Below are 12,628 nucleotides of genomic sequence, written 5' to 3'. Positions count from 1 at the left end.
TCCAATTAGCATCAGAGGCACGCGTAAAGCCGACTCATTGTAATTGCATTGTTTGGCTCGCAGGGAAGTGCCATGACGTCATTCAGGGAAAGCTGCATGTGGGTTTAGACCATGTATACGAGTCAAACATTCATCTTTACCACACAGGTTATTTGGTTTTTGAAGGGCCCACCATCTTCCCAATAGAAAATGACAGTACCGTTTACAAGTTTGCGCTCAGTAAGGTATTTTTTTTTCAGTCAAGATGCATTAAATTGATCAAGCATGACAGGAAAGACATCTATTTTGTTGTTTTCACAAAAATATTAAAGCAGCACAACCATTTTCGGCATTCAATAACGATTATAAATGTTTCTTGAGCAGTAAATCATCATATCAGAATGATTTCTAAAGGATCATGTGACACTGAAGACTGGAGTAATGATGCTGAAAATTCAACTTTGCCAAATGCAGATCTTTTCACGTAGTAAATATGTTGTCATTTATATGGAACTTGAGAGGTTTCTCTCTCACTTCCTATCCCTCTCTTTTTCTCCCTCCATTTTCCCCCTCTCTCTTTCCATGTCTGTTTCTAGTTTCCTCTTCCCATTAATGTTCCCCACCCCCACATACAACGGGTCCCTCATTTTTATCCTCTCTCTCTCTCTCTCTCTCTCTCTCTCTCTCTCTCTCCTTTTCCTGTGTAACTCTTTCACTTGCTCTACAAGTGTTCAGGAATGTTCTTTATCCTGGTAAATATTTGCAGGAAAAAAGCGGATAGTTTCCTGCATTAGCACAAAGGCAGTCATATCAACAGGTTTCCCAATTCAGGTCTAATAGTTTTGTCTGACATGATATATTTGATAAACAATGTTTATTTACCCTTTCTGGTTGAGAGCAACAGCAGGCGCGTGTCGTGTGGCAGTGGTTAGTCTTTAGCTTTAACGCCGCTGGCCTTTTCTTCCAGGAGATTTTATAGTTTATCCATTAAATCGATATCTGAAGACCTGGAGTGATCTAATTTGGGCCAGTTAAACAGGTACTTAGTTTCAGTGCAGTAATTAAAATACCATTTGGATGCAAACCTTGTTCCCCCTCCAAACAGCCCTGCAGGACCCAAAGGCTCTTAATTGAGGAAATCCCTGGCTTAATTGATCTGTAACCTGCTGCTTTTGCCAAGCAGGTGGGAGCGGTGAAAGAGTGTTCGAATCTCACGAATGCAGCTCAAGTTTGACTGCACTTTATTTTTACCAGGCTTTCCTAATCATTAATCAAGCTCCAATGAAGTCAAAGCGATTCTTTGCCAGGGGCACGGCTCCAGACTGCGACCAAATGGATGCATTTGCGACCTTTTTTCCTGCTGATGCGACTAAATTTTGTTAGAGGTCGCACTGGTGCCACCACCACGTTGGCACACTGATAAGAGCTGCCATTTCTGCTGCATATGAGAAATTTCTACGGAGGCCCGGACATGGCATGCAGGAAAAAAATAGTAGGCTAAATCGTGCACACGTTTTAGTAAATCGAGGGAACAAATTAGTAAATCATGTGCATCATTTAATTCTTTTTCTTGCATGTCACGTAAATTTCAATCGGCAAACAAAATGAAACAGCGTTAATTGTTTGAGCTGCGCAGCGTGGATTGTTTATCAGCTCGGAGCAATAACAAAGCCCAGAAGAGGTTTACTTGCGGGCCGATGTTAATCACATGACACCGTTACTACAGCACTGGGAGATCCAGTGAGAAACCATTTGAATTCGCTGCAGTATTAATAACATCGCTGTGAGAAACATTCAAATTCAGCGCAGAATTCTCTATCATAAACCGTATCAGATCAAACAGCACTGATGTGGAAACCAGGAGAAATATTGTGCCATGAACGAACAAGTTATAGAAGGCTTTTCAATCCACAAATCACCAATTGGTTTTATGTAGTAACGCTAACTGTAACCATGGTATTGTGGCAGAAATAGTCAAATGTTTCGACATTATTCTTTTTAGGGTTCATACAACCTTCTGAGAGTGAAATTCAAGCAATTTTCAAGGGCTTTCATGTGCTTCACACTTTCTCCAGCACTTCAAAGCTCTAAATATCATCCAATTTAAATGTTATTTTTAATGTGATGATTTGTAAATCTGAAAGTTTAAAGATGTAGGAAAACTCAGACTTTGTGGCAAACAAACACTTTTATTAAAAAAAAAAAAAGACATGAAATGACCACTATAACCAGTAGATAGCGGTAGAGGAACATTTATTGACCTATTAGCCAGTTCCACTCCTTAATATATGGAAAGGTAGGAAAAGTCTCATGAAAAACAAAAACTTTTCTTCAAATTGCCACTGAATTACACAGAAAGCAAGTAAGGAGCGCTCCTTTTATAATCACTGAAGCTGTCTGTCAGTTCAGTATGATAATATAGAACAACAAAGGTACATTTAATAAGAGCCGAATATTTACATTTTCCCTTTGAAAATTAGTTTTTTGCATGTTATTGTTGTTAATAAAACTTAATTTTATCTGCATCTCAATTCAGGCTCAGTGCTTTACTGTCAAATTTCCAGTAAACAAACATGTACTATTATTAGTAACTGCATTTATTAATGCAAAACAATAATAGTTTTATGATTAAATTAACTTTATGATTAAAAATCTACCAAATCAGGTGCTGGCGCCACCATCTGTAGAACTTAGTCTAGAGCTCTGATTGGCTGCTTTTACAAGTTTTGTTTGTGGTAGGATGCTTAAAGTATGTGTATTTCAACCGGTTTGACTTCATATGTTGTCTTTAACTGTCTCATTCTGTCCTGTTTTCTGTTGCAGTGTATTCTGGGATTTGTACTGTGCCGCTCCAGACCGCCGTGAGACCTGTGAGCACTCCAGCGAGGCCAAGGCCTTCCACGACTATGTGAGTCACAATCTTTTAGTCTTCTATAGGTGGCGTGGGCGGAGCCGAGCCTCAACCCCTCATCCAATGGCGATGTGTGTTGGGTCTTAGCCTCAATCTACTGTCCGTGTTTATTGATGTGATGGTGTTTAGTGAATGACACATGGCTGATTTGCTTACCAAAGCGTCACATGATGCCAGCGCATAAAGGTTAAGCGAGCTGAATAGAGGGTTTTTGCGTGAATTAGTGTGTGTTGGATGCGTTGTGTGTGTACATGAGTGATCATGTTTCTTCCTGGTTGTCCTTTTTAAAAATGCTCCCGGTATGTAATTGTGTGCAGTAGGAAGACAAATATGGGATGTTTATTTTTCCGGCAATGGTCTTCATAAAGCAGCTGAACACAGAATTGTGTGCCTTCTTTAATTTGCACAGACAGACATGTAATCTGATTAACACACTGAATGCTCTGCATTCACAGATGTAATATTTCAGTAACAGTGAAAGGCATAATGAAATGTCAGTTGTTGTTTTCGCCGCGGGCGTGAGTCAGAGAGCGAAACGCCTCAGAACAGGTTGACTGTAAACGTTTGGTTTATGCATGTGTTTGTTAAAAATTACGGTCATATAAGGGTTGTCGACTCTGTGTTGCAATGCAGTTTTTAATGCAAGTGACAGTTGTCTTAAACAAACCAAATGAACGGAATTTATTGTGTTAAATGCAGCTCCTGGCCTATGTTAAATTGATAATATACACAAATGCAGTTTAATGATGCAAACTAATACTTATGTTACACAATATTTCTTCAAAATTGTAGATTATCCATTGAGTTTTGAGCCTAATATGATGCAATTAGTTGTAAATATACCAACTTTTGTAGTGTTGTTTGTGCTTGCAGAGGTAATTTCTACAAAACCTGTTCTAACATCACGTGCGTACGCTGAGACCGAGCGAGAGAGATGAGAAGTGAATGTGATTTAGTGTATAATGGTATCCAGGTTAGTTCAGAGTTCCTGACCTCTAGTCTATCTGCGTTTATGGAGACGACAGCTGAGACACAGCGTCAAGAGTTACGTCAACATCTGGAAGGAAGCAGAACTGATTTCGTTCCACTCACCAACATCACACTGAAAACCAAATATTTGAGTAAATGTTTCTAGAGGATTTTACTAATAGCTAATCTCAAACGGCTCACGCGTGTCGTCGCTCGTTGATCTGAAATGTATTACTTGTTTAAATGACTTGGTTAAACATGATTAAATATGCACATCCTTTTCATTAGTTGTGCAAATATTTCAGTTTTTCCAAACCGACAGGAAATTTTCAGATTTTTTTTTTCATTCTGCGTTTCTGAACATTCCCTTCATCTGCTTCTTAGTTCAACTTAAATATAAATCATGATGTCATTTTAACCATGTACAGTGTTGTTTTCAGTGGAATTTATGTAATATTATAGTATTTATTAATATTTTGAACTGGCTTTTATTTTTATATTTAAATTTTTCATTTTAATTTTAGTATTTTGTTACAAGCTTTTGTAATTTTTATTACTTTTATAATATTTCTATTTTAGTCATTTTAGTACTTCAAATTTTTCATCTAATATTTATATTTTATTTCAATTATTGAAAATAATTTTTAATAGTTTTGGTTAATAATAACACTGCTGTGAAACACAAAGTGTTTACAATCATTTTTATATTTATCTTAAAATATAAATCCTCAGTATCAGTATTTTGTTACATGCTTTTGTAATTTTTATTTGTTTTTTAATATTTCTATTTCTTAGTCATTTTAGGACTTCAACTGTTTTATTTCAGTTAGTTGCCAATGCAAAATTTTTCATCTAATATTTATATTTAATTTCAGCTTCATTTAAATGAATGAAAAAGATTTTTAATGGTTTTAATAGTTAACAGTAATAACACTGCTGCATAACACATAAAAAAGAGTTTTACTATATTTTTTACATATATCTTTTTATTATAACAACAGTTCGTAAGTGACCATCGGCTGTCAATGCAAAAAAAATAATATATTTAATATATATATGTTATATAATATAATAAATAATATATCAAATATATATAAAATAATATAAAAATAGTATAATATAGTAGTGCACAAATAGTTTTATGAAGTGAAATAATAGCTTTATATGATCATCAGACCTGAATTTGTCATTATTCACTGATTATCTTTATATTGTCAAAAATCTCTAAAAATCATGACATCAAACCTGCCCCATAGGCCCCATTTTTGATTTGAAAGCTTAAAATTGTCTTTATCTCAGTTATCATACTGTACGTCATATGTTATCATGTGACTTCAGAACACTTGGAATATAGCTACTTTTATGATGTTTACAATGACTATTTGGAGCTTGAGGTCACTATAAACTGTTGTTTTATGAACAATGTATGTGTAGATTTTTTCTTGTGTCTTTTGTCTGTGTGTGTGTGTGTGTGTGTGTGTGTGTGTGTGTGTGTGTGTGTGTGTAAACGAGCCCATGTGTGTTGTAGAGCTGCAGTATCATGTGTGCCGGTCTTGGCAAGGTCTTTTCTGCTACTAGGGTGTCCTTGAGTTCAGTGATTTATCATGTTCTTATTCTGATCCCTTTGCTCCCTTGTTGGGTCACAGCTCTGTAGAGGCCTGTGTGTGTGTGTGTGTGTGTGTGTGTGTGTGTGTGTGTGTCTGTGTCTTCAGGTCTGCATTGCCCACACCTTCCAAGCTGCATCTGCGCTGAAATCAAAACAGTCAGGAATCCTCTTGGTGTAAGATAATGGAATATAACGGTCTAATCCTCTAATCCTGGGAATGGTTGAGGGCTAATCCAGGGATCTTGTGGGATTGGTGTCTTGGCAATGGGGATGGAATTGTGGGACACAACACCTCTGAATGCCAGAGTCGTCTGTGTGCTCTTCACTACAGTCGTAAAGCTTCGTAATGAGCATTAAAACAACTCTCAACATGTGTACACCTCAGATCTGATCGACGATCCAAATACACTTCATGTTTTTCCTGCTCAGAATGTTTTTTTTAAAAATCAGAATCCAAAAATGTTTCGATTTAAAGGGCAGCTATTATCCAAAATTCACTTTTTCCATGGTGTTTGGACATAAATTTCTGTCCCTGCTGTTTACGTTCACAGACCATCTGTAATACAATAAGACATGAAAGAGAAGTTAGTTTGATACTCACACGATGCTTTCTGTGCGCTCAGAAAACCATAAATCAGAAGTTTAGACTGAAATGGTTTTAATAAACTTTCATGATGATGAAGAACTGCAATAGTGATGATAATCAAAACCAAACAGATGTTTTGTTAGTTTTTGGCAGAGTATCTGAGGCACAAGCTGTTAAAGCTCCACCCTCTTCTGGAAAGGGGGCGGGGAGCAGCAGCTCATTTGCATTTAAAGACACATGCACGAAAACGGCATGTTTTTCCTTCCACTCAAAAATGGGCATCTACAGCATGCTATAATAAATGATCTGTGGGGGATTTTGAGCTGAAACTTCACAGACACATCCTGGGGACACCAGAGACTTATATTACATCTTGTGAAAGGGGCATAATAGGTCCCATTTTTAGTTATTTTCTCATGGTGGCTGCCATGTTGAAATCACATGGCCGTCCATGTCTTACATCCTGCTGCCCATATTTTTCAGTTTCCACTTAATGTTTTCAGAAGCATGGAATATTTATTCCTCAGGTTAACTGATCTTAACTGATAGACAACATCCAGAACATTAGGGCTTTTCACATGTCACTTAACCCTGGGTTATCGTCGTTCCAAACCCCGCTTTTAATCTTGGGTAAAGAAGCGTTTTACACTTGTAGTTCAGAAGCAGGGTTAGCACCACTTTTACACATTCTACTGCCACATATTTAGTGCACTGGACATGCTGAGGTTCCAGTCCTGCCTGCAACACATCCCGTCTTTCTCCCGGATATAGTCTGGAGCATTAGGTTTCCAATTAATCATTCTGATGGTTGCCGGCTGGTATGATGTCATCAGGAAGATTAGTGTAGTAAAATATGGAAATTGCGTACTGTATATAGATACTGTGTGCGTTTATGTGTGTGTCTGCCTTTCTCTCCTTCCCATCCCCCCCTCTCTCTCTCTCTGGGGAAGATTGATTGGGTAATCTTGCTGTTTCTTTCCCCCATGATGCCGTTCGCTGGCTGGCCGTGCGGGCAGAATGACGACACACAGGAATAATGATAATGAAGGAACACGCACACACATGCACATATACACAGCGGGAAATGAAGGAGAAGTGAGGCTCCTAGTTAAAGAATCTATTGAGAAGAACACAGACACGTACTGTAATGATTTTCTCTCACCTGTCTTTTATTATTATATGGATATTGCACTGCTGTGAGTGAAAAGTTAAAGCCACTGGCTGTTTATGATTGCTGTCCGGTGAGCATGCCCAGTTCTAGTTAATATTTGATCCAGACCCACTGGAGGAGGACTAGCTTTTCTTGCAAACTTGCCAATTTCCAATTTTATAGAGCTGTATAGAGCTGGATTTTCGCACCAATCAGCTTCGACTGTGGGCGGAGCTCAAAAATGAGCTACAGTTCCAGCAGGGACAAAACCTCAAATTAACATGGAAGAGATGATGTCGCTGGACGCTTCAGGACGTGTCAGGAATCTCTGATTCTCTGTTCGTATGGTCTACAGGTCGGTTCTGATTGGACGAGACGGCACAGATTTCTTCACCACACACACTTATGACCGGAGCTGCATCAGATTATTAATGCTGTGTGTGTGTGTGTGTGTGTGTGTGTCATGTCCAAACAACACTGAGAATGACCCTCACACAGTTTACAAGTTCTGCCTGACTGTGTTGATCACAATCTAATGGTGGAGACTTAAAGGTGAAGTGTCCTTTTTTTTTGAGGTTTGAATCCGATCTCGGCCTGATATGCAGAGATAGTTATAAGTGTCTGCCAACTAGTCCCCTTTTTTTCATAAATCACAGTCATAACCCATTATTTGGTACTTGCTAGTTTAAATTTATTTAAATTATTGTAACTGATTTAAACATTTCTCAGCACAGTCTAGTGTTTTATTTTATTTTATTTTATTTTATTCTATTCATAGAACTGCTTCTGTGTTAGCCAAATTTAAATCCATGTTAAAATGTAACATTTTTCTTGTGCTTTTAATTCTTTTTAAATTGTATGTGGTTCTTGCATTTATTTTTTTTATTTTTTTACTTTATGTACAGCACTTTCGCCAACTTAGGTTGATTTTAAATGTGCTTAATTTTATTTTATTTTAATTATATTTTATTTTATTTTATTTTCCAGTTACGTTCCAGTTTACACTTTTATTTCATTTAACAAGTAATTTATTTAGTTTTTCCTTCTCATTTTTCATTGCAGGTGGTATTAGGGTGAGGGGCTTTTATTTTATAGTGCATTTAATTGGATAAAAATCACTAATCAATTTTTGCTCTGTTTTCCTAGAAGACAAAGATTGCACAAAGATGTTAAAAGCATATTTCTGTTAATCCCGTTTTTAGGTCATAGATGCCAAAATGACATTTCCACTTTAAATTCTTATAAATACTTTGGAGCAGATTATTGTAGACGTGAAAAAGTAAAAATTCTTTATATTTTATATAAAATGTATATTTTACAAATTTTGCAAGAAAATCAGTTGTGTTCCAAATTTGGGGTTGATATCTCAAGAAATGAGCTTTCAGTAATATTTTTTTTGGGCGCAGTACCAAACGCTTCCACTAGATGACAACCAGACTCCATTGGTGACCATATATGGACTCTTCCATTTCCATATATGGTTTGAGTGATCTGAACCATATATTTCCATAATTTTTATACTAATTATGAAGTAGACATCCTATTCAGAAGTAATATGGTTAGTTTGGCAGTATTTGATTTGAATTCAACCTCTAACAAACACATGCGGAAAGAACACGGATGTGTGTTTATAGCTCTCCTCCGCATCACAAATGGAGAATCTCGCATTTTTTCTTTATACTTAAAACATTTTCAGACCTTTCTTTTCTCAAAGAATTGAATGGATGTTATCTATTGAACTCGTGGCATAAAAACAAACTGAGGTTTCTACCAATCTTTCATGATTTTTCAGGTTTAGGTTTTGACTAAGATATTATTGTTTTATGACGGTTTTAAACATTCTTCGATCAGCTTTTAAGAGTACACGAGTCCTAACTATAGGGCATCATAGCTGATGAGGGTTCAAACCTACAACCCTTCAGTCACCAGCCCAGATCTGCCCTTCTCCTCTTCCTCAGCCTGAACCCCATCGCTCCTCTCCACTCGTCACAAGTGTTCTCTCTCCGGCGGGGTTGGCAGGCCGCTCTGGCAGTCACTCTTGGCGCGGCGCGCGTCTGGTGCTGTTGTAGCGTTGGCTGCTAGCAGCTTGTGAGGGGAGGCGCCAGAACACCAGACTCAAGTACCAGCTGGGCATCAAACCCATCCCTCCACCAAAAGAGGCTTCCTTGGATCTCTCTTCTTTCCTTTGTGTGTGTTTGTGTGTGTACGAGCGCCTGTACATGTTTGCATATGCCGTGTGTTAATGTGTGTTTGGACACACAGTTTTCTCTGCATCTGTGTTCAACACACTCGATGCTTATTCAGACGGACCCCCGTTTCATCTGAGAACCGCTGCGCCGCCTCTGCTGACGGGGGAATCAACTCTCTTTCCAGTTACGCTCTTACATTATAGCTGTTGACACAAGTTGCGTTCGTTAGCGCTCAACGAGGCACTAATTAATGGGACACACAGTGAGAGGAAATGTTCATGATTGAGAATGAGACACTCAGCTGCTGTTTCTGGTGTTGTCTTTAATCCAGCCATATGACTGCAATCAAAACACCAGCGTTCAGATTAGTGGTCACCTGATATTCGTCAATAATATATTACTGATGAAGTTACCAGAATGACCAGAATAATGCTGATATTTTAATCATTCAACTCAATGATGACAACAAAGATATTCACACAATTGATAAAATATTATTTATAATATTAACGTATTGTTGCGAATATAAGACGGCCCCCTTTTTCATGATGTACCTTTTTTAAGGACCAAATCTTGTATTTTATAAAGAATGTTTTCATAAAGAATGCTTTTTTGGCATACCATAAAAATAACCTGTAGCCTAATCTGAATTATATACCAATTAGACTATCCTTCTTCTAGTGAAAACCATGTAGCCTACCAAAATTTCATTAACAATAGAAGTGAAATCTCATTGTAGTTGAAATCTGGGTACCATCTTACGTTTTAAAATCATGTACGGGGGAAGTTCGGTCCCGTCAGCGAGGCATGCTAACATGACCGTCACGTGTAAGCTTTCCTTTGACTCTTAGCGTTTTTAAGACTGTCTTTTTGCACTTGCGATCTTCTAACGTTACACTCTGACACACAGTATTTCTAGGCACGCTCGTTTTACACATATTTTGGCGCCACCTATAGTTGTGCGTGTATTATTGACATGTAAAAATCTAGACCCTGAATAGAAGACGAACCTGTTTTTTCAGAGGTATTTCTAAGAAAAAAACATTGTCTTATATTCGGAACAATACGGTATTAATAGGTGTGTAACGATACATCGTTATATATCGAGATGTTGCGATATTAAAATGTGACATTATGTATCATTGATGTATGATTCGCGATATAGAGTTAGTTTTATCCAAGACTCAGCTTACTGTATTTTAAGGTATAGTTCACCCAAAATTCTGTCATCATGTACTCGCCCTCATCATGTCCTTTCAAACCTATAAGATTTTCGTTCAACTTCCAAAAACAAATGAAGATATTTTATGAAACTTGAGAGATTTCGGTTCCTCCATTTAAAGTCCATTCTTCTAAAAGTTAAAAGATCCAAAAAAATGTCATAAAGGTACGATGATAATAATCTGAAGAGATACGATGGCTTCAACCATCGTCTATAAAATAATCATTCATAAAGTTCGGAAAGGTTGAAGCGAATCACAAGTGTGTTTGCCGTGGTCTGTTTACATTAATCTCTGAGGTGCGAGTACTTTCTCAGACTCATCCGAACGCACGAGCGCTCTTCTTCATGAGCATTTGAGCGTGTGGTTAAAAACTAAACTCAGAATCGATTCAAGAGAGAATCGCGATGCATTCGGGAAATCTCAGAATCGATCCACGAATCGAGATGAATTGATTTACTCTCCCACCCCTAGTTCTGATCACATGACACATAAGAGGAAGCATGTATTATAGATGTATTAGTCACCTAACATTCACTTTTGCGTACAGTGTTTCTTTCCATTCTCATTGGCCCAAAACACCCCTCCATTTTACTGTACTTTAAACATCAGATGTTCTGATTGGCTGTGTTGTTCTTTTTGAGTCCAAGCCAAGTCTCATATCCATTTGTTAATAGTTAACTATTGCAGGTTAGTTTTTTAAAGCCTGTTGCAGCTTTAAAATGTGTTATGTTGAGTTCTCTTGTTTAAGTCAAATTATGTGAGGCCTTTATTTAATACCATTGACAAGGCGCTCTGTTTGTTATTGCCACTTAGTAGGAAATCATGAGTGATTGTTTCATGGCAGAGAGTGCTTTTACATAAACAGTGTTGTAGTATTCAGAGAAGATATTTCTCACTGTAATGACTATCTTCGCTGAAATCTTGTGCATGGTGTGAGGTGCAGAATGATGCTGATCCAGAGACGTCTGCTGTAGTTGTGTAGGGTGTATCATATATAGGGTCTTCCAGATATTTGCAGCCGGTGACAGTAATGCTCTTCGATTACTGTTGTCATTCCAGCAGTGTCTCGTGGCTCCCTGATGAATACACCTGCACCGTTACCTGTGTGTGTGTGTGTGTGTGTGTGTGTGTGTGTGAGAGCAAGAGCAAAGCCTTCAGTCTCGCTCTGAACCAACATTTGAACTTTCTGAGTCCTGCCGAAGAGAAAAAGAGCTTTATCAGTACCTGCCCGGAGCAATTTAGCATGCAGACAATGATTTAATGTTTTTAATAAGCCTGTGGAGCTGCCTCCCCTCTTCGTGACTTAAATTTCTCATTTATCAATCAAATATGTAGACGCTATTATGCTTGAAATAATTTAAATCACACTAGGCTTAGTTTACAATAATACTCCTGCACCATTCATTGATACGGGGTTGAAATAGTGCTGAAGTACGGTGAGACCGCAGTAATTCTCGCTACACACCTAATTTACATTCTGTACCGCACTGAAACCCCAGCACATCGCTCGCTCTTTCCTTGACCTACTGTCCTTCTGCTGCGTGAGAAATGGAAAGAAATATGGGAGAAAGGGAAAGAAATAATGAAGGAAAAACACAGATTTCGATTCTTTTTTTGTATTCTTGCCAAAATGAGCAACTGGACGTTTTTTGCTGGTCGCTTGTATTCGGTCTTTGTGGTGTTGCACTGGGTAGCTCCGCCCCCTGCACAATCTGATTGGTCCAAAATCCCACCCCACATAACACTAGCTTTCGAAAGTTGAAAGGGTTGGTAAGATTTTTATTGTTTTTGGAAAAAAAAAGTCTCTTCTGCTCACCAAGGCTGGATTTATTTGATCAAAAATACAGTAAAAATTGTGAAATATTACAATTTAAAATAACTATTTTCTACATGAATATATTTTAAACTGTAATTTATTCCTGTGATCAAAGCTGAATTTTCAGCATCATTACTCCAGTCTTCAGTGTCACATGATCCTTCAGAAACATTTATGATTATTATCATTGTTGAAGACA

At 37.7% G+C, this 12,628-nt stretch overlaps 1 protein-coding gene across 2 annotated transcripts in view; it reads left to right on the top strand.

Annotated features, from left to right (window-relative positions):
- LOC127498311 (single-stranded DNA-binding protein 3-like) overlaps positions 1 to 12,628 on the top strand; it is a 77,905-nt gene that overhangs the window by 16,282 nt on the left and 48,995 nt on the right. For both annotated transcript variants that reach the window (XM_051867570.1, XM_051867562.1), the window contains exon 4: positions 2,803 to 2,887. In XM_051867570.1, coding sequence (XP_051723530.1) covers positions 2,803 to 2,887 — 85 coding nt within the window. The remainder of the gene's footprint in view (positions 1 to 2,802; positions 2,888 to 12,628) is intronic.

This window comes from Ctenopharyngodon idella, chromosome 2 (assembly GCF_019924925.1).
Source record: "Ctenopharyngodon idella isolate HZGC_01 chromosome 2, HZGC01, whole genome shotgun sequence".
Classification (NCBI taxonomy): domain Eukaryota; kingdom Metazoa; phylum Chordata; class Actinopteri; order Cypriniformes; family Xenocyprididae; genus Ctenopharyngodon; species Ctenopharyngodon idella.
The sequence above is the reverse complement of the archived record's forward strand: the minus strand, read 5'-3'. Positions and strand labels throughout refer to the sequence as shown.